The sequence below is a fragment of the Cariama cristata genome, unplaced genomic scaffold (assembly GCF_000690535.1).
Source record: "Cariama cristata isolate BGI_N322 unplaced genomic scaffold, ASM69053v1 scaffold25818, whole genome shotgun sequence".
NCBI classification, from domain to species: Eukaryota; Metazoa; Chordata; class Aves; order Cariamiformes; family Cariamidae; genus Cariama; species Cariama cristata.
The window spans coordinates 23,565-49,916 of record NW_009633313.1 but is presented as its reverse complement, the minus strand read 5'-3'; the positions used below and the strand labels follow the sequence as shown (position 1 = coordinate 49,916).

Sequence of the window (26,352 nt, the reverse complement as noted above, 5' to 3'; positions counted from 1 at the left end):
AAAGCGGGGCAAGGCAAACTGTCAGAAGTCTACTTGATGTGACAAAAGAGGATTAAATAGATTTAAAAATGTCAAGTTGTTAGCTTAAGATGAGTATTCTAGTCCAGAGGTCCAACAGCGTTTTATTGCTTTAAGTACAGCTGTCTTAACTCTTCGCTAGTCACACGTGGCTTTGGGTGACAGCCCCACGGACTGGAAGGGAAACGCCCGTGGTGCCGACTGGGTTCATCTGGCAGCCAGAAGGAAATGGCAGAGTTTGCACAGTAAGTCTAAAATACGACTGCTCCTGAAAAACAGTGTATTTACATCAGCATCAGCTATTTAAGTATATTCATTATTAATTCCTTTTATGTTTAAAAATAACTGAACACCTTCTCTCTCCCTAGTTTGCAGTCTCTTTCCATAGTACCTGTGTCACAGTTCAAAATCCTGAAAGGAAAACCAGAAGATTAGCCAGTGCAATAAATTCAACAATAATTCCAGGTACTTGCCAGCAGGAGCCAGAGGATACGAGTATTTCTTTCAGAACCTTTCAGTATTCACATTAAAGCAGAAAATACAAGATTAATCAGTAAAGTTAGAAAATGTGTGACACAAGACTAGTTCTTATATAGGTAGGCCAAAAGGACTGTGGCAGACACTGCTGACCTGAATGCAGAGGCTACAGAACAACGTGCGCTTCAGAAACACTTGCTTTGGAGTCCCACGCTGGTGAATGAAGCCATCTTTCTTATGAAGCCATTTCAATGCCCCCATTTTAGTGCCTTTTTTTTCTTCTTCCCCAAAGGTTGTATTTGTTTAAACAAGCCAATGACTCTGTCTGGTCTGGTCTTAAGAGATCCTGTGGAATTTCACACAATAGCCCGTTCTTTTTGTTAAAGGAATAGGTTATGCTCTTTCAGCTTTAATTATTCCAGCCCTTTACAGCAGTTTTGTAGCGCTCCTTTGATTTCTCCCCAACTCTTGAAAGTATTGACACAGACACCAGCATTCTAGTATGTTTTTCTAGTACTTTAGACAAAAGGGTTTCCCCAGCTCTGATGAGAAACAAAAAGAACGTAACTAATGCATAAAAAGAGGATCAGAAACCAAACCAGCATTAATGAGAGTTATTCCAGAAAGTGCACCCTCTCATTAAACTTATGGAAAAAAATAATCATCTATCTGTTAGTATGGCAGTCTGTGCTAAATCAATACATTTGTGGCCAATGTTTTTTTAAAGTCAAATTGCTGAACTAATGCAAATCCCTGGCTACGTACCTGAAATCAGCCCCAAATGCTAACACAACTTCTAGAAGAATGAGACTCTCATACAAAAAATAGTTCATTCAGTGTCTGGCTTGATTAATAGTTAGGAAAGAAAACAAGGAGAAGCAGGAGTAAATCCTGTTTTCATCTGCTTGTCCACAAATAAGATGAAGAAGAACGTGCTGGTTAAAAGCAAGCTGGGCACTTACTGCCCTCAGACATTCCCTTTATCAATTCATTGGGCGTCAGGGACAATGTAGGGTTCTTAGTAAGAATGTTAAACTGTATACTTAAGACAGGTGTATAGAAAAGGGTCAGTCAGGTTAGTAGAAAGCAGCACTTAATTTAGTGTAAATGAGAGCGTGGTATATATAAAATATTACACACACGCACACATATATATCTATATAAATCACAACTATATAAAATCTCATGCTATATAAAAACCACAACTCAACCTGCGTTAATGACTACCAACCACTCAAAATTTACCTTGGGGGAGACATTAAATCAAGAAACAAAACACAGAACCAAACACAGATTGCTGAAACTTCAAGTTCCACATTTGGATTTAAGTAATTCTAACCCCCAACACTTTAAAATGAACCTCTGTTGTAACAACCACGCCAGTAAAGGCAAAGTTTTCCCAGTTTTGCCTCCTGTACAGCAATCTGTACTGTGAAGTGGTTTTGATCCAGAAGAGCTTTTCTGTCTTTTGGGATTAGCACAGTACAGGTATTTACCTAAATCAGCACAATTACAAATGGGATAATGACGACTGCCACCACTGTGGTAGATATGCTGCAATGTGGGCAGGGGGGAAGGCAGCAGCTCAGAACCGAGACTAACCACGCTGATCCAAAAGCATTCGTCTTCCACGCCACTCCACCCACAGTCCCCTCTCCGTGGAGAGGGCTCGCTGTCGCTTTGCCAGACCACACGACACCCTACAGCTGCGGTTACAATGGCCAGCACGAAGGCAGAACTGTAGTGTCCAGAGGCAAGAATATCCCACTGCCCAGGAGACCGTGCTGCCGCCTTCCCAAACCCGCTGGGATGCGGGGCCGCTGCTGTGCACAGCTGGATCAAAACCAAAGCCAGCATAAGGACAGGGAGAGGGATCTCATGCAAGGAGGACTGAACACGCTGGCAGTGGAGAGGAACACTTCTGTCACTCAAAGCAAATGCATGCTTAGGTCTTCCACACGTTAGAACAGAATTCTGAGTCTTTTTCAAAGTCATTTTAAAGATTTCACAAAAGCCGACTCTTTACAGAGAGAACACTGAACAGGCAGCCTGGGAGGAGCACAAAAGGAAGCACCACCATGCATCATAAAACACAAAAGGTAACCGGAGAGGGTACATCAGTTCCTACAGAGAGGTCAAATCTCTACATACATGAATCACCTGGAGAAGTTTTCAATTTGCAAAAGAAAGAAGATCACATTGACCACAGGAGCCCAGGATGACTGGCACGTAAGACCAATTTAAGAAAGGTCACAAGCATCTCCTCGGAAGCAGGGGCGTGACAGGATTCTGACTCAGTCTTCGCTACTGTGCAGTAACCATCACTGCATTGATAGTGGGAGGCACATAAATACACAGACAAACCAGGGAACAGTTTTGTTTCAACAACCCAACAACTCAGTTTAGTAAGGCCTGACACGTAAGACAGAGAAGTCCGCATTAGTCAAAAGCACTCGAGATAATCCCGTATGAGCATTCTTCAGCATCACCAAAAGCATGGGTAAGCATATGTTATTTTCATGTAAGGACATAAGCAGTTTTCTCACATCGCACAGCTTTTTCGAAGGGTTTATCCATCTGAAGAACAATGCAGTCTTCTGCCAAATCCGACACACACCGAAAAGTATAGACCACCGCCACCACGTTACCAAACCAGGACCCAGACCACTTTCTCGTCTCCCCCTCTACCCAGGAGGGCATCACGTACAGCCTGCCTACCTCTAACGGACAGTACGGACCACTTTGACTTGTTTGGTCCGATAGCACTTCCTGTGGCACTGCCAACGTAAATTGAATTAATGACCCCAAAATATACATAAATATTTCAAACACACTTGTTGAGTAATTTCAACTTAGTTAATTTGCTGAATAAAATTTAATTTTATTTAAAAAAATCTTATACACTAATATTCACCTAGCCCTAGATGTGAACAGATTCTCACTTCTGAAAATAAACCACATTCTAGTCAATTCATTCAACACCAAATTAAATTACTAGTACTGGATTTTTTTTTCTTAAAAAAAGTATGTTAAAACTTTAATTTTTTTATTTTTAAAACCTCTAAAGAAAATGTTGCGATTTTACAGAAATGTTTCTTTTCAGGTTATGCTTTTTTTTAAATGCCTGTTATAAATTCAGCTTGTGTAGAGTTTTTTTTTTTTCATAGTTTTTTAATATGTATTATCTGCAGAGACATTGTAACAGTTCCATTTTGTGGATGAACACAAAACTTGTACAGATTTCTCATATTTGGTCTTTAGGTAAATAGTTCCCAAAAGCTGCCTAAATAAACCACTCCAAACTGTTCAGTCCATCATGAAAATACAGTTTTCTCCTTTCGTAGCAGGAAAGGAAATATAAATAATGCATCATTATTACAGAAAATGACAAAAATCAGATTAAAATTAAGCCAACTATCTAGCTTTCACTCACCTTACTGCATGAGGAAATAAGATGTTACATGAATTAAAGACTGAACAGCAGCCTTACGTTTAAATTTAATTTTGAAATGTAAAGTGGAATCTATTACCACAATTAAAGTGAGAAATTACCAATACATTTTAAAATGTTCAACTGCAGAACACACACTTTAAAAAAAAAAATTGTTATAATAATATGGTAGCCACTGTTAGAAAACCACAACAGCTACTCTTAAATGGAGACCCCAAAAGGTCAGTGTATGACATCAAAAGTGTTACGGAGAAACCGGTCAGATTAATTTCTACTGATGGGTGCTTAAGCTTAAAAATATCGAATATACCTCTGACAAGATAATTTTACTCTTTTTAAAAGGACTCGTGATAAAGAATTTCATCTTTCTAAATGAAGAACAGTCTGTTATCTTAAACATACACAATATTAAGCGAGACTCTTGTTTTACTTTAGACTGGAAAAATATGCCAGGGACAGTCAAAGTCAACACAAAGTAACAAACAGCAAAAGGTAGCAGAAAGAGAAACAGGTAAGTGCAGCTCTGGTCAAATTCATAGCAGTTCTTTACGTCAGTTAACGGCTCATTTACATTGTAATTTCTAATCAGTTACATGCAAGCCCAAAGAAGCATTTGATCACTACACATGGTAATAAAATTTGATTAAATTTATCAGGCAACTGCTAAAATATGAAAATTTGCAGATGTAATAAAGTAGCTTTATCTGAACTTTAACAGGACAGACAAAAGTAAATCATTCCATTGGTTAAAAAAAACCCTACATTCAGTTTTTTACCAAACAAAATTCCACATGAAAAGTATTGTGTGATTCCAAAGTTTACGGAGTAGAAATGGAGTGATTTGAAATGTCAAAGACCCCATTATTTTGCAAAGAAATGAAAATACACCTCAAAAATTTCTAATTCCACATGTGAACAACAAAATACTGCATATCTACCAACAACTGCATCGGGTAGGTCATTATGAAAGGCTAGCTGCCAAGATGTAGGAAATGGCTCCTTGCCTCTGTTCCCTTTAAGGAATATACAATCGTTTGAAACCAGTTCACACTAAGCGCTTATCATGCTGCCGTTACACTGAGATACTCAGTCCTTAAAATAATCTGATAAAGATTTTTTTAAAGCTGCAGCCCTCCCCAACACTGTATTCCTCAGTGTACACAGTTCGGTAGGGGGCAGGGAGGAGCGGGGGTCACAGCCTCTGGAACAAGATGTTTTGCAGTCTGACTTTAAATTACCAAGTTTTAAGGCCACCTGTGTTGGGTTTTTTTTTTTTTCAGTGCTGAAAGTTGAAGTCTGATCACAGGGCCCCTTTCCCCACTGCGTGAGAACATGTTCCAACATTTTAGGTGTTATATTTAAGTGTCTCCTTTTGGCACCATGGAGTTTATTTAAAAAAAAAAAGAAAAAAAAAAGAAAGAAAACTCCCCTAAGTTTCTAGTTCTGGCTGCCTTTATCACTCACTGCCACAGATGGGGTGTCCACGTTAACAGCTATGACTATGCTCTCTCCATCTTCCGTTTTGATACGTTTGAGTTCCTGCTGTTCTGACTGGTCTCCGTTCTGGCGCTTTGTCGGAAGAGATGCCGATGCGGACGCATGGGTTGCTAACATATGCAGAGGACTCGCAGCAGCTGTAGAAAGATAATAAAAACTTCAGCACCCTAATCCTTGTCAAAACAGATGACACTGAAAGCAAACTTGCATTTTCATTAAAACGGTTAATTCCTTTATTGGTATTATGTGGGGTATGAGCAACCCCAGTTGAGATTCAGGTCTGATTGTCCAAATCTGCATGAATGTTGAGTGATTTGGGAAAAAGTCCTTCAGGTTTGTAGAAAGATTAAACAAAGGTGGGAGAATGGGAAAGTATCTCCATTTTGTCAATGGGGAGCTGAAGACAGAGAACGATTAAATGACTGAAAGCCAATCTACACTGTAATTTGTGACAGAACTGGGAAGCGAATTCAAAATCCCCTTTCAGTAGGTTCCGGCCATGTCTATGGATCACTGCACAATGCATTACTTGGCCTGGAAGGAGAGGACCACCTCGTCATACTCATCTGTGGCCATAAGTTATTTAAGAAAAGCTATACAATTCACACAGCCATGAGATGCACACGATTCAAGGAGCAACTGCTCCTTGACCGATAATGAGGCATTTACCTACAACGTAAGGAAAAGGTAGCGCTTTAACAAGTAGTAGCATTAAGAAATGACGTGCTTGGTTAGATTCAACTGTGCAACTGAATTAGATGAATAGAAACGTATGTAGTTCAAACATCCTATACAAGACTTTAACCTTTCTCATTCCATGGAAGAGATAGTAGAAGTCACCATTAATGGGTGAGTACATTCCTTTAAACCTTCCGAGACATCCAAAGGTTCCTTCCTTCTACTTGTTAGCAGTTTGTTCCTCAATATTCACCCTGACTTTATTAAACCAACTATTCAAAAGTCTTTGCAAATAATGCAAAATATTAATTATGTATTTACTTATTCATTGCATTTCATGAAAATTTATCTAAACATTATCAAACCACCTGCTTTTTTTACACACAAGCCCTTTTCTTCAGCATCACTGCTTTGCTGACATTATTACAGCATTCCCTGCTAGTGGAGCTTAAATGTGAAGTCCATAAGGAATTCTTATTTGCTAAACTTGTTATATTTGTTCTTAGTAAGCTATCCTACAGAATACCTGGAATATCATCTCTGCATGTAACCAAACTGTTTTGTACTTTGTATTTACTGGTAGAATAAATACTTCAGAAAATATTTACCTGATGCAAAAAGCTTCACTGCAACTGTAAAATAATTTGTTCTTGTATCTCAACAGTCATTCAGATTCTATTAGAAAAGCCATTCATTGTATGATTTCTGAATAGATGCCAGAGAGACAGTTATTCCTGAATAAAATGCCTTACTGCAAATTTATTGTTGCTTAAATAAAAACAAGAAGTTTACCCCTCATCTTCTAACAAGCATTAAGAATATTACTGCATTATTTACTCTGAGGTCTGTTTAGTAGAGACACACTTGCTGGTTGCAGCCACAACTGATATGTGGAAGCATGAAATGCAGAAAAGAACAGTAATGTTTGAAATGTACACTGAAAGTCAAAATAAAGGATATCCAGTTACATAATTTTATTCTGCAATAAGAGACCCGAATTTATTTTGGACTTCACAGCTTTCAGTTAGACTGACAGGTAGTAAACAGCACTGCCAAACTGTTTTGCTGAGAGTAAGATCTGAAAGTACCTTCTTACTACATACAGAAAACGTTAGAACAACAGTAGTTGCTCTGGATTTCTTAGCTTTCAGATTGCACAAATTTTCTTTCTCCAAAGACAGAGATAAACACACACAAATTTGTGTGTAAACACAGATGTATGCATGCGATCACAGACATATGTAGATGTATGCATGTGAATGCAGAAGTATTTGTAGACACATAGAAAGAAATCTGTAGTTCTGTAGGCCAAGTTCCCCCTTTGGGTGCTTTGCCTGAGAACTACCTGGTTTCTTACTGGTTTAGGAGTTACTTTACCAGAGAGACCAGGACCTGGAATACGCCTCACTTGCTGTTCAAAACGTGAATATCTCATGAGGTATTTAAGCTCAGGAATCTGAGTGAAAACTCCCATCACTGCAAGCACACCCCTATCACACACAGTGAAACAGCAAGAAGCACAATTGTACTCCTACGTTCAGCCACATTTCTTAAACACACCTAGCAGCCATTAGGCTTCCCTACCAAGGAAAACATGTTGAAATCAGTTGAGTCTTCAGAGTCCAAGAACAAGACAAAAAGAATTATTTCTTACTTCCAAAAATAACTTTTCAATATATTTTACAGGACTCTTGGCTCAATTCATATATCCCTTCTGACAAAAAAGCGCATATGAAGTCTGACAGTAATTGCTTTTGCTTTACTTAAGCCGGAGATGAAGTGGAAGCAGACAGAACACTGACCTATGAATGTCAGTAATGGAAGAAGAGTAAAAAGGAAACAAAGCAGGTAATTCACTCCATTAGAAAGACTTTAGGGCAGAAATGCAGGTAATAAATTGATATAACATAGCCTAAAACTATTACTGTAAACATATTTTATGACAAAAAAAGCTCCTTCAGATCAGATAACATCTCAAAGTGAAACTGTTAGAACAAGCTCTATGCACCTGCAAAGCAAACCAAAACTGAACATTCTGTGAACAAGTGTGAATATATGAAAATTATGAAAGAGTACTGCTACCCACTCAGCCTGCTGAGTCTGAGAGGGGAAAGGTGGCATTCAGACAAGAAGAACCTCAAAATCTTACAGAATTTTTGTCATTTTTAGTACACGTTCAATAAAAACAGAATGAAAAGTAACAGTTCAAAAAGCCAACCCACAAGCAAGTTCTGTCTTGTTTTCCTGTTGGTGGGTCCTTGACAAACCATCTGGGGAGCAGTTACCATTTTAATGGCACTGTTTTACAGGAACTTCTTTTAAAACTTGTTTCTATCCTGGGTTTAACGAGGAGGGAGGACAGGTTGTCACCACTAAGTACATCCCTATAATGACCACAAAAAGAATAAGCAGCTGTTCAGGTAATCATCAATGAAGAGAAACAATGGTTCTTACCAACAGGGAGGGAACAATCCCTTACAATGCTGTAATCTAAATTTTTTGTAGAACTTAAGTTTTCAGTATAACTACGAAACACATAAGAACAGAACTCAAAAAATTCAGCACTGGTCACGTTGAGGTTTTAACATGTATAAAGCAACAGAACATCTTGACACAATACATACCAGCATTGCCCTGTCCTTGTATCGCAGTGGTGATAGGTACTATGTGCGTTCCATTCTGTGTTACAGTTTTTATTGGTAGCTGGTGTTGACCTAGAGGTGCCTGTTGCACTATAGTAACTGTCTGTAAGGGTGTGGTCTGAGATGTCTGAATGATACGACTAGCAGCTCCTATTGTAGCATGACTAATAGCAGGTATAGGCTCCACTTTAACTGAAAAACAGATGATAAAACACTGTTAAAAAAAAGAAAGTGTTCAAGAACCGTTTGTTTTTACTCAATCAACCCTCAGTGAAAAAGTACACCATTTTATTACTAGCTCCACCATATCTGAGAAATTAGGATGCACAATCTTCAGTTTTAGCCAAACATTTCAAACGTTCATCTGGAAGTGAGTTTCAAATAATAATCATTCTGTATAAAGAGCTAGCAAAATAACTAACCCCACAGGTTCTCACCTTTTACTTCTTTGTGGTCTCCATTCTCTTGAGGTTCTACCTTGGGCTGGGTTACCATCGCAGCTTGCGTAACTACTGCCTGTCCAGCTACAGTATAAGTATTTGCTGGTGCTAATCCAGTCACATTTGTGACAGACACAGCTGGTATCTGGTGAACAACATGAACTGTCTGAACTACAGGCTGCTGGGATGTTGATGTTGTCACAGGAGTTGCAACAGTGTAGGTGACGGGTTTAATAGTTTGTGGTAGCTGCCGTTGTACAGTAATTAAAACTGGTTGGCTAGATAGAGGTGATCCTACCAAGAAAGAGATAAAAATTAGGCTAGCAATTTTAATTATTTCTTTTAAGCCAGTCATTCTTTTAAACTTAACACTAAAGCCTCAGAGGATTAACAACCTCCTTCACTAATGCCTGAATGATCCAAAAGATAAAACCTGACAATGAAGATTATGACACATTGCAATTCCAAGCCACATATTCAAGGTACCTGATGTATTAACTCAGCAAGACCCATGCACCGTTGGGGCAAAAGCCCTCCCACCTCTCCCCAAATGCAGCTATACAAAGCCATGTTTAATACTCCTTTAGTAAAACTCCGTTCCATAGATGGGAACATAGATGTGCTTCAGGTGTTGTGCGGAGTAGGTCTGCACTGGCAAAACTTTCAGCTTCCTAGGCTGGGGAAAGCCTGGTGTCTCTGCTTAGAACCATGTTTGCCTTCACCACAGAATGGTCACTGGCACTTCTGTAGTACCAGAGTATCAGCAAGAAAACAGATGGCAAAAGTATATAAATTAAGGTAATTAAACAAGTACATCCTTATACCATCATGCCTTGTGCTTTTTTTTTTAAATAGGTAACTTCTTATCAAGTAAATTTATTCTTTCTCTCTTTATCCTTTCAATTCTTTATCCTCACCTTTGAAAGGATGACATGACCACAGACACATGCAAGACATTTACTTATTTCTGTAACCCATGTAACCTGAAGTTTTGGGGTTTTTTTGTTGTTGTTGTTTGTTTTGGGGTTTTTTTTTCTAAACCAGAACGAATACGTTTTGAAAGGAATTGACCAGTGTTACAAGACAGTTCAGTCCTATACAGGACAGGAGCACAATCTCTGCTCAGTAACAAAGTGCCCAAGGGTGCTGAACAGCACACAGCTAACAGTCCGTATGTACGCAAACAGAATTTCCCTGGCACATTTACGTGTATCAGACAGATTTGCTCTAAATGTTAAAAAGTTAAATATTTACCCCCTTTTTTTGGTGAACATGTGAAATCTTGGTAATATTTATATATTAGCCCTCTCCCACCTCCAACCCCGAGACGCTTATTTCAGGATTCCTCACCTGGGGCACTCTGTGCAAATCGCGCTTCTTGTATTACCGCTAGTTTTGGCTGGATAGCACTAGGCTCAGGTTCCATTGGGACTGGAGATCCTTCCCTGGACAGACTCTCGGGGGTCTGGACTCCACTGGAGTGCGCAGACAACACTCCAGAGTGATTAGGAGAAGCTGGGGCACTTCTGTATTTAAAAATGAAAGCAGCAGCTGATGCGTTTTAACTTCTGAACTGTGAAAGACAGTGACCTTCCTCTAAAGAGCCCGTAACAGACACTGCCCACAGGAGGGCACCTCTGCCTTCTGGCAAGTACAGTTACAACCCAAAACAGTTCTGATCATCTTTTATAAAGCTTCTGTTAAACAGGGACAGAATTTAAACGCAAACTTCAGGTATAGTTAATGGAAAAGAAGCGGCTGGATGCCTTCTTAGGGAGACTCTAAACAATCTGTGAAAAATGAACGTTTCTTCTGGTGGAGAAGAATGATTAGCAAATGTCAGTCTACAGGGCAAGTAATAAGAGATCTGCACCAGCAGAAAGGCCATAACTTTAGAGGGAGTAATTTAAACTCACGTATTTCCCCATCAAGAATTCTGCTTGAACATTATGAAACCAAATACATAATTGTCAACTCTAAGTTCAATAGAATAGTAGCCGGTACTCCATAATTTTCTTTGCAAACAGTTTTAAAATGCAGTAGATGGCAGTTAGAAATTAAAATTATAATTCTGTAAAAAAAAAAAAAAAAAACCAAAACCAAAACAACACCCAAAGGTACAGCAAGGCTTGCTTACATTAACAATCTGATAGTTAGTTATGCAAACTGAGTCAGTTCTTTAACACAAAAAACAAACAATAAAAACAAGCCTAGTGTATGGGGTAGCCTCCTAGTAAATAATACAGAATTCAAATACTGTGTCTGGATGAAATTAAATTACTAAACTTGTGACTGTATCCAAAACTATCAAGTCTGTATCAGTCTGAAGATTAAACAACAGCCATAGTCTTTTTGTTCATCTGTTTTTCCTTACCTAGAAGAGAGTGGTCCCAGAGGGGTTCTAAAGCAAGGTACTCCCCTAGGCCGCCTTTTCCTAAAAGCCTGCTCTATTAATTTGCTTTCAGAGGCAGGGTCTATCCTCCAGAATGAGCCTTTGCCTGGTTCTTCCTGGGAACGTGGTACTTTGATGAAATAACGATTCAGAGAGAGATTGTGACGTATTGAATTCTATGGAACATAAAAAAATATGTAGAATTCATATAACTTTTCCAAGTCAGAATGTGGCCTACTGCAGCAGTTCGTACTATAGGAGACTCGGGGTTCAGCTCTTTAATTCCTTAATTCAACAGAACTCAGAGCACTAGAAAGGCAGTGCCATAAACCTGAAAGGACTCTTGCATTTTTAAAATCTTTCCCAACAATTAAAAAAAAGCAATATGCTAATGCAGCAATAACAGGAATCCCATTTAATTCTCTAATGAGAAACACAGTGATTGCAACAAAGTGTTAGAACACTACAAATACTTGTGCATAATGCAGTGTTAAAAAAAAGAAAAATTATCAGTCTTCATACACCACCCTTCCCCAGGTGTCAAAGAAAATGTCAGTTCATTCTAGGAGGGCCTGTAAAATACAGTATATACTGACTCTGGTCTTGTATGATAATCCTGTTACTGTTCCACAATACAGAAAGAAAAGGTTAAATTACACAAGTTCCAAATGCAGCTAGATTGCTGGGAGTTCACCCACAGTCCAGTCTGTCTCAACAAAGGAGCCAAGGATTTAGTGTGTCTAGAAAAACAACAAATGGCAGCAGGTCCTAAAACAGCTCTTCAGCAAGATCTTCGTTACTGCACTCTACTTTGCACATCACTTAATTGTCACTTTGCTATAACACACACAAGATCAGTGACATGTAGAAAACTGCTAACGCCCTCAAGTTGCTGTATCTATGCCTGGCTTTGCACATATGATTTTTATTATTATTATTATTATTATTTAAGATAGCTAAACCCAAAACCTCTCTAAACATTATCACTGACCAAAAAGAAAATAATGGTAAGCATACATACTGAAATACTTGTCGGGGAACAGGGGAATAATGGAGAAAAAGCTTTATGTTAACAAAAGCTTTTAAAGATCTGCAAAAATCAAATGCAAATCTTGAGCAAGTGTCTTGAGTTCGTGACCCGGATGGCAAGTCTGGAAAACTTAAAGCAATGATAACCATGTATGGTTTCTTAAATGCAAACTGATGAAACCAGAAATGGCTTTCCCTGCCAAAAACTGAAACAGAACCAGAAAGATGCCAAGAACATCTTTATAAATTGTATTTATTTCTCCATATGCTAGAATAAAAGAGTAGATCCAAAAGTACCTGCTAATATACATTCACAAAGAGGAGTCCTCAAGTGCTCAACAAAATGAGACCTTTACATAATAAAGGATATAAATACCTCAATAGTATTTATTAAGGTATAGGATTTGGATACTATACACATGTATGTACTCTATGTTTTGAATAACATATGCATATCCAGCCTCAAATATTATCTAAAACATCTATCACGTAATTCACCCTAACTGTAATCTAACACCTGATAGATAAAAGCTAGCAGAGCTATTCATACAGGACATACACCTGTTAGTGCTACAGCAGTGCTTTATATGACAAGTGACTGAACAGCATTTGTTTTCAGCCTTTCCAATTGTTTTTAGGAATAGGTGCTAATTAATTATTCCAGAATATACTATGTCTGCTGTCTCTATCACCTTGGTGTTATGAAGTATTATACATCTAAATACATACACTGTCCTAAGGCAGAATTCTTTAGCCATGCATTACAATGTATGCGCATGTTTGGGTCCATGATGCGTACATAAAGAAGCATTATACACACAGATATTCAAGATATTTCAGAATAGGAAGCAAAAAGTACACCAATATTTTATAAACAGAATCTTGTTGCTAAAACAGGTATGTAAGTATGACTGCAGCCAGGATTTTGCACTGCTTACATGTGAAAGGGAAACAAAAGAGACTTCCTAGCCACAACGACAACTAAGTCCTCTACTAGCCAAACCATTCGCAAAAACCTAGAAAGAGTTACATCCCCCACTAACCTTGGAATTCCTCTAAGAGTGATTCAACTTTCATACAGGTCCTATGACAAATAATTATGTGATTAATATTTTAAAATCTATTCCTCTACTGAGAAGGCATATATTCTTTAGTCTTCTACTTGTACAGCAAGTAGAGTATGAACACTTCCTCACTTCTCCCCTCCCCCAGTCTCTCCAAATTTTACTTCCCTGAAAATAACTTCAGAGCATGCCTCTGTTGCAGATCATGACTGTACTAAGCAGCAACACAGTGAAACTGATACTCCATGATCGACAGTGCAGCCTGAATGTTGTACGGGTAAACGGGCCAGTCCTGCCAATTGTGCTCTTCTGTCCTTTCCTCAAACTAAAAACAGCAGCAAAGGCACTGAACCTTTATGTGTATCTGGAAAGACTATGGCAGACTGATTCATACTTGGTTAGTCATCCTGGCAAACGCTGGGGTTGGTCTCGTTAAAAACAAAAATAAAGCAGAAATTAACTCTACAGAATTGAAAGGTTTGGTCTAACTCAGTACAGAAGCAATTAAGTTCACAAATAGAGTATGTTGCACAAATAAAAAAGGGCACATAATACTGCAAGATAATGACAGCTACAGACACTTGTTCCTTCACTGTACTGCATGGTCAAGATCTCTGTTCTCAAATAAAACCGAACTTGTAACGTTTAATATCTTAATGTTAACTCAAGATAACAATACGGATGTTTACACAATTATAAGTTACAGAACACAACTACATTCTTAGATAGCACGTGTATATTTAAATCCACAGTGCCAATTGTACTTTTCTTCCCCAGAAGTCTGTAGGTATCCCTCCTAGAGGTTTAGAGGATACCATTCCATGAATAAAACAACGTTTCAAATATAGAATGATGTAAATTGCTTACTTTGTTGGAGAACTTACAATCAGGAAAAAGACAACTCAATTGACAAATTCTATTTATGAAGGGCTGTTGGGCTCACCAATTGACTTATGACAATATACAGCTGACAGTATTACTCACAACTAAAAAAACATTCCAGAAATCAAATTTACCTGCCAGCCCTTGTCTGCTGTCCTGTAGTATGGATAATTTTTTGTTATGTGCGTATAAATTCCATTTAGTGTAAGCTGCTTATCAGGTGCCATTGTAATTGCTTGTACTATTAACTGTGCATAGGAGTAAGGTGGCTTAGAGTCGTCCTGTACAAGAAAAAGAAAAGTCTGCATCAATAAACTTTAGAGATGTGCACACCTCTTTCTAAATCAAAAGTTACAAAACACAATTAACTTGATTCAAGGCACTTTTGGACAACCAAAATCTTGAGGCAGAAAAGAAACGACGACAATTTCGCTCTTCTGATTAGCAGATTTTAAGATAACATTAAAAATTAGGAAAAACATACAACAGCAAAGAAATTTTCAGTAGCCTATAAACAGATATATATATAACTGAAAATACATACAGACCCTCCCCAAAGAGAACAGAGGTAAATAAATCAATCAATCTCATGTCTACTCACAAAAACCTACAAATTGTTTTTAAAGTCTGTAACGTTAAATGATGACCCAGTGCATATACTTTAGCAAACAAAATTGCAGAAGTCCTACATTCACTTCAAATGTAATTTATGGGATTGATTTCAAACAATGTTTACCTTTGGGCTATCTCCACCCGATGCTTCCTTGTCATTTTCTGACTGTGAATTGTCAGCCATTAAATGTAGGTCAGATGGTATTACACGACTCATTTTGTACCCTGAAGAGCCTGCACCACGGGGGCTAGATGGGCAGGAATTTGCAGCACTGTAGAGCAGAAAAAGAAGATCCTACTATTTTGTTACACAGTATATCACTACATTACGTCTAATCAAAAAGCTCTTACTGCAGAAAAGCTTGCTACCAGAGCTTCCAGACTACAGTTACGGGTCTGTCAGTATTTCCATTATAAACTCCATCTTCCAAGCCTTTCTAACTCATCCATGGGAATTAAAATTACTGCAGGAAGAAACCTGTCAAATGAAGCTCAGGTTTTCTTCCTCAAAGGAAAAAGGATTAACTGATTTACTAGGTTGTACTGTATTTGTGTAAGATTTGCCAACAGAAAAGTCCACTTTAACTACATAAGCAACCACAAATTTTGAGACATTCATTTGAAACAAGAAACACATCTTGCATGAAATTTCTGCCATATGCTTGTATTCAGTCTGATCAAAAAAAGATCATCTCTCCTGTGCAGTATTTTTGCACATTTGAGAAAATACAGTGAGCAGTGAGGAAAAAGAAGTTTTGATTCTCACTTAAATCTAAACCAACATCATTTTAAGATTTTACATGTATGTGCACATACAGACACACACATATATATGTATAAAAAAAATGAACTTATCTATAAATGGCATGCATCAGCACTGACTCATCTAATTTAACACAGTATTAGGCCATCAGAGCAGATACACTGTTACAAAGCAAAAGATAGTGCCAAACAAAGAAAAGTGTTTCTTAATACCTCACATTTTGCCACCCATCACAGAAAAAACAAAGATGAAATTGTATATAATTCCATGGTAAAATCTGTCTAACGGTTGTCTCCCGGCCCTGCACAGTCCACAGGCACCACAACTGCACAAAGTCGATTTTCTTCTACAATTTCCATTCAGCCAACAGGGAAGAGACATTCAAGTGGGTGATGTCTGTCCCCTTCCCCACAAAAATTTTTGGCAGTTCTCTACAGGGACGCATACTTCTCAGCAATTCATACTGTAACTGATTTCAAGACAGTCGTCAGAAATTCCAAAAAAGTAAACTAAAAATTAGAATGACAAAGCCTACTGTGCCACCAGAACCAGCCTTATGTCCAAAGACAGTCTTTAACCTATCTTGAATCTATGGTTCAAAACATCAAGTAAAAAATAAAGCTAGAGAATATTATTTAGATTTATACAATAAAGTTTTAACAAATTTACATCTCTCAAATTTTGTCTGCCTGGTCTCTCAAGACTTTTGCTACCTCCCTTTTTATGCACAGAAACAAGGCAGGCAGTGTAGATTGGGCAATATATATAAAAAACCCACATTCTTCAAGCTTCACATCATGAGAAATCCACCAACAATTTGTCACTAATGATATATACTGGATTTTTTAAATGTTGTATGGAAGAATCCTTGATTACAGCCAAAATATTTAACTAATTTATTTTTTTAAATATAGGTCACTGCTGTTCTATGTTTTCACATACCAACTGACAACATCCCTCTACTGTGCTTACTTTAGCATATATTGACAAAGCGACACATATGGTATAATCAAAGCAAGTTTACATGTCTTCTACAAAACAGGATGATTTGAAGAGAAACTGTCAAGGTTTGCTCTCAAAATAGACTGAAAATTGTCTTTTTTTTCTTTTTTTTTAATTTTGTAATAAACTATATTCAACAGGTGCATTAAAGTCCTGAGGAGAATTACAAAATTCATAGTGAGGCAAAGACTGTGGCGATGTATGTGATATTATCTGAAATATTTATGAGCTGCTCTGTCATTTCTTAGGCAAGATATGTTTTCCCTGAATTTTAATAAGCAAGCAAACCTGTTATACAGTCAAGTCTAAATCTCTTTTCTCTCTATTTTCACCATTTATATAGATCTCATTAAACACTACAATATTGAGATCAAGATCTTGGCAAGCATGAAAGAAGTCAATTAACTTTACATTCAAATTTCACTAACAAGATCTAAATTTTTAAAAAATTCAAGCATTAACAGTCCTTCACTCAAGTGAACGTACAGGAAGTGAGAGGGGAAGAAAAAACTTTCAAAAGCATGTATGTGACTTTGAAATACAACTTTCAGTGCCTTTAAATGAAATTTTTGCTCCTGAACTTTCTATGAATTCTATAAATTGTATCTAAACAAATTCTACCCGCTTGTGAGGACAGCTCACATAGTATGTTCAATTGAGTTTGGTCCCAAATAACAAGTTGGACATGGGCTACAATTACCAAATTACGAAGCACAGCAAGTAAAAAAAACCAGACTAACCTCCCTTGCAGAAGACTGCCCTACACTAAACTCCATATCTTACACTATATTTTCAGTAAAACATCTGTTTGCTTCCAGCAAAGACTAATCAATAACCGATCTTCTGGAGTAAGAGATCAGTCTATCTTCCACACTAATGGTAACCAAAAAACATTTTTTTCCAATTTCAAACTTCAGGGGGACAGCGATTATCAGAATGTTTAAAAGTGGTATAATTTAGACTTATCTCATTTAAAGTGTTGCCATAAGCACGCAAGAGTAAAAAGCAATCTAAATCACCTGGAATGCAAGAAAAAGATATGGTCCTTCGCTGTTCTAAGAATGCCAGGCTTCTGCGCAAACCATTACACATTTAACATATTAAATTTGAATACTGAAGGCTGTTCATGCAGCTATCTTATTAGTTAGTAGAATGATGGTTTTCTCCAAGGCAGGTAATGCTGAGCTTCAACTGAACTTTTACCACAGAAGCAAAATACTGAAAATTAACTAGAAAGTTGTCTCAAGTCTGTAACCATACATTGCCCTACATCCAATCTGCAGGATTTAAATACCTGATAGTTCCTGTGGGAGAAGGGAGAGGGCTGATCAGGTGAGCCATGTTGTCTGGAATGTTTATTGTTAAAGGAGAGATCTGGGGCTGCACAGGCTTCACTGGGGACTCCGGGGCCTCCTGTTTTTCTCTCTTTTCATTGGACAGAGCCGTGAATGTTATCTTGATGTTTGTGCTGGGAAACCTGAAAGTACATCTGAAAAATAAAACACAAATATATTAAGCCACTTGTTTACAGAATGTTAAGATTTTCCGCATAACTTGCATGTATTGCCTAACCTTATATAAAAATGAAAAGGTACAGTACCTTATGCAATCACCTGTAACCACTGTCATTTTACAGATCATACAGAAAGATCCCCAAGTAAGCAATTTTAAAATTTGGAAAGAAATATAAGGAAATGCAATTCTTTGTAACAAGGGCAGTTTATGTGTTGTCTCTAAATTTCTTGAGGTTCATCCTGATCTTGCAACTATCCCTAAAAGAAGTATTATTTTGAAGACAAAAAGCTATTATTTTATGATGCCAAAGAATGGCTTCTGCAAATGAACAAGTAGGTCCATGACATCAAAATTAATCAGGAGCATAAACACTGGCCAATTTGAGGCTACCCAGTTTCATAGACTGGTCTAACTAAAGGATTTGGTTTCTTTTCTCTTAAAATACTTACTAAACACATACCAATCCTAATTCTGATCACTTACAGAGGACAGAGCTGTTGAGGTACTACATTCAAGTATCTTTTTTTCAGAGCTGAATTTAACAGTCAATTTCAATAAATTGACCATTTTTGTATATTACCAAAGATAGCATGCCTAAATTTAAAGACTAATGATAAATTAACAACGTGCAATTGTTTAAAAATTTGGAAAATAAAATACAATGAACACACCTTTGAGTATTTTCCTTTCTACATCTCTGTACACAGCATTTAGAAGTGAACCCAATTAAACAGAATAGGCTATTTATAACTTCTCAGTAGATAAACAGATTGAGCAAACAAGACTTATTTTTATAGACACTTTTGTTGAGAGAAAATTACAGTTCAAATAACTTTTACTATTATTTCTTAAGCTATTAAACTACAGTCAGCACTAAACCCGCAATTATATTTACACACCTCCTTCCACATCATGAAAAAGACTTTCCAAAGGACACAATATCCAGAAACAAAGCTTAGAAATTTAGTATTTTTTTAAGTGATTCTAGGTATATCTGCTTTTATAAGGAAAGGAAACAACAGCATGCTGCAACAGGCCTAAGAAACACAGCTATGAATGCAAGATGCAGACTGTAAACAAAAGTGATCATGTCTCTGGAAAAATGTATTAAACATCAAAGTGACCTAAGAATTGGAAGGAACAGTCAGCTGTGGCATAGCCTTAAAAACACTAACTCCCATGTGTTTTGGTTTTTATTTCTTAAAATTAATCTAAGGATGTTTACAGAACAAAAGGCAGCACTTGATTTTCACTGTTTCTTGCCACATGCACCGCAGTGATTCTTTTTTCCTATAATAAACACCCAAGGATCAGGGTAAAGAGAAAGAATTGACAATGACCTTCCTTTTCTCTCAGTCTTACTTCTCAGTATGGACTATGTCCGAATTTAACAGTCGACCTATTTCTGAAACATGCTCAATGTACTAAATTAGGAACAGAATCTATGCCAAAAAAACTGCACACGTATTTCAGCAAGGAAGTTAAATGGACCAATTTGTGGGTTGGTTTTGGTGATTTGTTTGGGTTTTGGATTTGGGTTTTTTTTTAATATCTTCAGTAACAACTCATTTCTTTGCTTTTTCCAGTAGGAAGTATTTTTTGCTTATATTGTTTTAGTGACAATTGAAAGAGGTCTCAGCTGTTTTGCTAATAAAAATGTTTTCTAAACATTTCAGTTAATCAGCAATAATGACAACACTACTCCTCAAGAGTATGCAAAGAGGTTAGCCAAAGTGTATGCAAAGAGGTTAGCATCCTTTGTGCTGGAGATTAAACAAAAATCCGTGTAAGAAAGTGAACATCTGTTTGACATAGAGACAGGTTTACATTTTAGTCACCTGTTCAATATATTTTTGAGGCTACTCCATACCTGCAAGTTTAACTTAATGCTTTTCAGACCAAACTTATTTCAACTTAAGAAAAATGTGGGAACCACCAGACACAGCTTTAGATGCTCCTTCACTGGTTAGATTTATTGCCTAGCAAAAAAACCCAGCACATAAGGAGCAAACAGAGTCCTACAGTGCTGGGGTGGGGTAAGAATAGGGAGGAGGTGGATCTTCACAACTTAGACACAAGTACCAGAAATACGGAAACACAAAACGTGTGTACTTGACAATTCCTCCAATATCCCATGTGAGCATGCCCATTAAAACATCTCCCTTCTCACACTACTGCACTACCTTAATGCATTGTCTCCCCTGTGGGCATCTTTCACAAAAAAGGTAAGGGCAGCCTACTCGGATAAAACTAAAGCACAGACTTCAAAACATAGCAGAGACATAGCATAGCTCTCAAATGTCGATCAAGTTTGGAAAAGAACCAAAAAACACCCCCAAAACCAGGAGCTTTGACTAATCAAGGGTACTGTATAGGTTACAAATGTGCCAAACAAACTTGGAACTTATAGTCAGGAGCTATATTAAAACCTAAAGGTGTTACTGTTACAGTTTACAACATTTCACACATTGAGCTTGAAAGGATGGCATTATTAAGGAAGACACAACATACTTACAAATCACCATCTGGTTAGAACACACAAACACCTGAATATTATCAAAAGACCACACCTGTCAATTGATTCATATTTGTAAACAGTTTTTTTAACAGAAGCATTTTTTAATAGCTGGAATTCAGCCAAAAATGCAGAATAAAGACTGTATACTAACCAACAAATTTTCTGAACAAATTGCATTAACACAAATGTAGTACATTTACTTCCAAAATCAAAGTACGGAACATGTTCTAATTTGATCAGAATCAAGTTGGTTTTGGCATATTCTTTAGCTGTACAATGAACTAAACAAAAACCACAGCACATCCACAGGGAGAGATCTGATCAAACACTTCGTCTACAGCAAGTTGAATTAGGTTTTACTCACTGTTTAAAGTGTGGACAATAGTTTCACGATGTAATACCCCAGGATGGTTGCTATAGAAGAAACTCATCTATACAACCCACTTCAAAAAAAGGAAAGAAAAAAAAGTCGTTTTGCAAGCTGTCACTCTGTATCTCATCTACTCAACTACCTACCTTCATACTTCCTTCTCCTCCCCTATTGCCATCAGTGAACTAACAAAATCCATGGAAATCATCGTATTTCTAGACATGGCCTCCCTTCCATGGAAGGGATATTTGAAACTAATCCCCTTCCTAATTCCTCTTACCTACCTACTTATGACTCGCCTCCCAATTGGTCTTTCCCCATCACCGCAGTAAAAATGATCCTCGCAGCCAATTAATTTATTTATACTTCTGGTGGAAGATACATTTTGAAGCTTAAGTCACCAGTAAGAATCTACAGTGCACATTTCCAGGCCCACTTTTGATTCAACTGTATTTTAAGTCAAACAATAATCGGGTTTTTTACATCATTCAGATAGAACCACAGAGAAATTGAGTTTGGAGAGGGCCTCTGAAGGTCTCCAGCCCAATCTCCTGCTAAAGAAGGGCTAACTTTGAAGTTAGACCAGGTTGCTCAGGGCCTTGTCTAATCAAATTGTGAATCCTTCCAAGGATAGAGTTGGGCAATTCATTCCTACAACGAGCCACTCTAACAGTGAAGGGTTTTCCTCATTTGTCCAGATACAATTTTTTCGCTGCAACTTGCTACAGCTGCTCGTCCTCAAACTGCGAGCCTCTCAGCATGGCCTGGCTCCACCTTTTCTACAACCACCCTTTAGGCAGGGGAAGACTTCAATTAGACCCACCTTTGGGTTTCTCCAGTTCCCTAAGCATCTCAGCAGCCTTCCCCTCACCTCTCCAGTTTGTCATCAGCTTTGTTTGTACTGGGGGCCCAAAACCAGACACCGTTACTGCCCAGTACGAGGCCATCCTCCATCATCACAAGGGTGCACTGCTTAAACACAGGCAACCTTCTCTCCCACAGGACCCCCAGTCCTTCTCTGCAGAGCTGCTCCCCGGTCAGTCCTTCCCAGCCATTACCCAACCCAGACGCAGGATTTTACATTTGTATTTGCTGAACTTCACAAGGTTCCTGTCAGTCCCTTCTCCCAGCCTGTCAGTGTCCCTTTAGATGACAGCCCTGCCCGCCAGGATATTAACTATTCCCCACACCCAGTTCAGCATTATCTGCAACCTGCAACACGTACTCTCTGTCCCATACCCCAGGTCACCGACAAGTAACAGCATCAACCCCAGTTCCACAATGTTAGAAATCCACACGAGGGTACCACCTCCTCTGCGTCGCTCTACGTGTCATCTGTAAATGAAATCTAAGACCAGCATGTCAAAACTGGGCGGCATTCAAGCATCCATAGGAACATGGTACTTGGAAATCACAATTTGGAGGACTTCTTGCTAATGGGTAAATTTCAGTATGAAATAACAAGGACCACAATTTCATCTTTTCTCCATTTGCTGCTTCATTTATTAATGATTTCATCACAATGGATTATTAGGAAATTAATTATAAATTAAACTAGATGTAGCTATTGGGTTTTTTACCCGATTTTTAAATAAGCTAGGATTAAAAGATGAGTCTTCACAAAAATAACTAGAAATACCATGGAGGTAAAAAAAAGCTCCAAAAGTTGAAGTACAATTAATATAATTTCAGTCTTTGTAAAGTCTGCGCATTATGCCTTCATGTCCTGAGAGAAAGGTGCATCTCTAAAGAAAACAGCTGAGCTCAGCTCTTCTCACAGATCAAACTGACACACACAAAACACGAGGAAACCTGTAAGAAGAGATGCACTCCATGTCTTGGAGTTACCTGAAAGAAGTAACTCTGTCAACTTGGAGAAATGCAACAATTCCCATACCAAGGAGAAAGTGGCTGCTTCACTCAGTCCACCCTTTTCCAAAAGAAACGTAATTACATTTTCTAATTTCTTCATCTTCTGAATTTTATACTGAAAGGTTTCTGACTGGTCAACACCAAGAACAGGTATACTAAATTATTCACATCCAGAATTTATTTTTAAGACTTTGGGCTGTGTTTAATTGAACTGGTAGTCAATACTTCAGGTCATTTCCAGAACAGAATCTTCACCTTTAGACCTAAACAGACTCATCAAAAACAAAACTTATTGAAACCACAAACGGAACAGAACTGCTTCAAAGCAGAGTCAAAATTTCAAGATAATCTTAAAGTACTCAACAGTTAAAAATCTGGGTTTCCAAATTAATGATGAAGGTAGATATATAAATCTATCCAAAGAGTCACAATATTAAAATAGCTGCCTTAAAACTCCCAGCACTAAATGATTACTAATAAACTATAAGATATTAGAAAAAAATTACAATTTTTGTAGTATTTCCTTGAATCTTTAAACACAAATAACTGTTCAGAGTTTTGTTTTACGAAGTTTTTGCTAGGAATACATAAAAAAGTGCTGCTGTAAAACTTACCCATAACAAGAAAAGTGCTAAGAGTATAGGAAATTTTATAATGGACACACTGAAAAAAGGCGATCCAATATATTATAATGCTAATCAGATTATAATTATTTTCTTAGTGTCTGAAAGAGAGAGAACTTTCTCGATGGGAAGGATTTTTATACAGGTGCTTGTTCATCTACATCAGGTATAACCTTGTGCTCCTATCAGAAATTTGTAGCTTTAACATCACATTTGTAAAACTTTCTACATTGTTGGTAATAGAAGAAAGAAGTATTTTTTCCCTCCCTATTGACTTGGGTGGAGGGGGGGTAAAAAAAATTACTTCTAAAATTTATATTAAAGAAACATGAAGCCCAACTCCTCTGCTAGCTTTTTAAAAGGAAGTTTTCAATGCTCTTCTGCTTGCAGTTGGTCACACCCTGTGCAGCAATGTGAGAAACTACCCCAGCAGGAACACAGCATCACTTCCTACAAGCACATGTACACACACACGTTGTGTTAGGATGGATTCCTCCTCCTTCCTGCCTCCATGATTTTAAACTGAGTCCTGATTTGGCTAATTCACCATAAATTTACATTCAATTATGTTTGGCCATTACCAGTCAGGACACTTCTAGAGGTTACTCAAAAAGCAACTGCCCTTTAAAAAGCGGCAGCTTTTTCCTCTGGGGAGTGAATCATGACCTCATGCATGTTTCCCTTAATTCTCTGTATCCTTTGCAATTGATTTCTGTTGACCAAAGATCAATAGTTGCAAAGCATGCCCTCCACAAACAGAAAATGCGAGGGCTCTATAGCAAGCTTGACCTCTAATACCATAAGGAACAAACCACTCAGATTTTTAAACCAATCAGACTTTTTATTTTGAGCACTGGGCACGCTTTTCACAAGTATTTCTGTGTTTTTTCAGGTGTGCCATCGCCGTCTACACAGTGACATAAAGCAGTACAAAAAAACACTCTAAAGAAAAAGATCACTGATCTATCTACACGCTCAGATGTCTTAAGATTCAAAAGCAAAGATCAATGCATCATCAGGAGTGATGAAATATTGCTGTAGTCTCATGTTAATTCAAGTGGGCCAACAAAACACTTTTACCAAATTCTAAGCAAAAGCTGGAAATATGGTCTAATTGTAAATTAACAGCTCCTCCATAGGAAACCTAGATTACATACATCCCCACTCATGTTTTAGCAAGTGCATCAGAAGTATGTAAAGTTGTTGGTATTCATTACAGGAACGGTGCTAACATGCTTTCAGAAGGGTCTGGAACAAGCCTGTCTGCGTCAAAAAATGATCCTATGACAACAGAATATTGATGACGACAACAGGAACATTCCTGAGCCACCAGCAGCACATACAAACAGAGTAATAAACACATGTTCTTATTTGAAATAGTGTTCAATTCTGCTTTCCCACTTAGAAAGCTAACTTTGTAAGAAGCAATGCATTTTTAACCCTACGTTCACAACAATTTCTCTAACGGTCTTTAAGAGTCGAGACTGAAAAAGACGTGTCCTGAAGCTGTTCAACTACAACAAATTTTGCTGCAAACGTTTCCATTAACAACTTAAAGCTGATCTCACCTCCCTCTGCATAATTATGCTACAGGAACCAGCATTAATGAAAGTGCTATTACAAATTTTCAAAGGTTCTTGTTTTAGCAGCCAGACATTCCATTTTCTTTATATATCAACCACACAAACATTGGTATTGATCGGCAGCAAAAACATTTAGGTTATCCTACAGTCACAGAAATGTGCTATGGTTAATTAAAAATACATATCTCAAAATCACAAATTCCCACTGCATTCTCCTCTTTTCTTAAAGGGTAAAATATTTAAACCAACAAAAAGAAAAAAAGAAAAAAAAAACAACCCACCCCAAAAACAAACCAAACAAAACCTAAAGAAATTCAATACAGTAGCCCTGCACAGGCTGCAGGAACTGAGAAAGAAATTGGCCTGCAGGCAAGAATGTAGGCAGCAGTTACTGTAGAAACCAAGCTCTTCGTTGCTTTTCTCTAAGCAAAAGAAAGACACAAAAGAGCTGGAAAACAGCGATCGATGGGAAGCAGCTTATAAAGCTGCTTGTCACATCTGCTGCAGGAAAACCAGACACTAATTCATTAAAACTGCTCATGTAATGCCTCTGGAATTTGAGGCTCCCCAGCCTGTGAATACAAAAGAAACTCCGCCTATGGAAACACCGCATTTTCGGGTATTTAGCATCTCTGTACACAAAAGCCGTATGCAGAGTCAGGTTGTGTGGTCTCTATCCCTAAATTTCGTTCTAAACTATAAAAACAAATTAAAATTTGTCCAAAAAGATTGTGTGCCTCTATCTCAACCAGATTTCAAATAGCTATTTTGAGTCTCAGCAGAGCATACATAGCTCTATAATACAATAGTTTCCTGTTTAAAAAACAGAAACAAAACACTTGCAACAGGAAAGTAAAAAAACCAATCACCATTTCTTCTTCCTTCCAGATAACTGCATTTAACACTAGTTTCCTATTATCAAAT

General features: G+C 37.7%; 1 protein-coding gene across 1 annotated transcript; it reads right to left on the bottom strand.

Moving 5' to 3' along the window:
• Nucleotides 1–5,351: 5,351 nt before the first annotated feature.
• FOXK2 (forkhead box K2) lies at nt 5,352–22,304 on the bottom strand. The gene is made up of 9 exons (XM_009706722.1): nt 22,222–22,304; nt 18,242–18,436; nt 15,307–15,454; nt 14,705–14,851; nt 11,578–11,771; nt 10,554–10,729; nt 9,201–9,497; nt 8,746–8,955; nt 5,352–5,580 (listed from the first exon to the last, which is right to left on the bottom strand). The coding sequence occupies exons 1-9, from the start codon at nt 22,302–22,304 to the stop codon at nt 5,384–5,386; spliced, it is 1,647 nt and encodes a 548-aa protein (XP_009705024.1). The 3' UTR covers nt 5,352–5,383.
• Between the last annotated feature and the right edge of the window lie 4,048 nt (nt 22,305–26,352).

What these genes read in the sequence shown, in the direction of transcription:
- FOXK2 (XM_009706722.1), bottom strand. Translation starts at nt 22,304, where the DNA reads ATGGAGGATGGCCTCGTACTGGGCAGTAACGGTGTCTGGTTTTGGGCC. An exon ending in GCTGATGACAAACTGGAGAG is followed by an intron (nt 18,437 to 22,221) that starts GTGAGGGGAAGG and finishes TTTATTTTTCAG; the next exon opens with ATGTACTTTCAGGTTTCCCA. An exon ending in CTGGGACCACTCTCTTCTAG is followed by an intron (nt 10,730 to 11,577) that starts GTAAGGAAAAAC and finishes TTTTAAATACAG; the next exon opens with AAGTGCCCCAGCTTCTCCTA.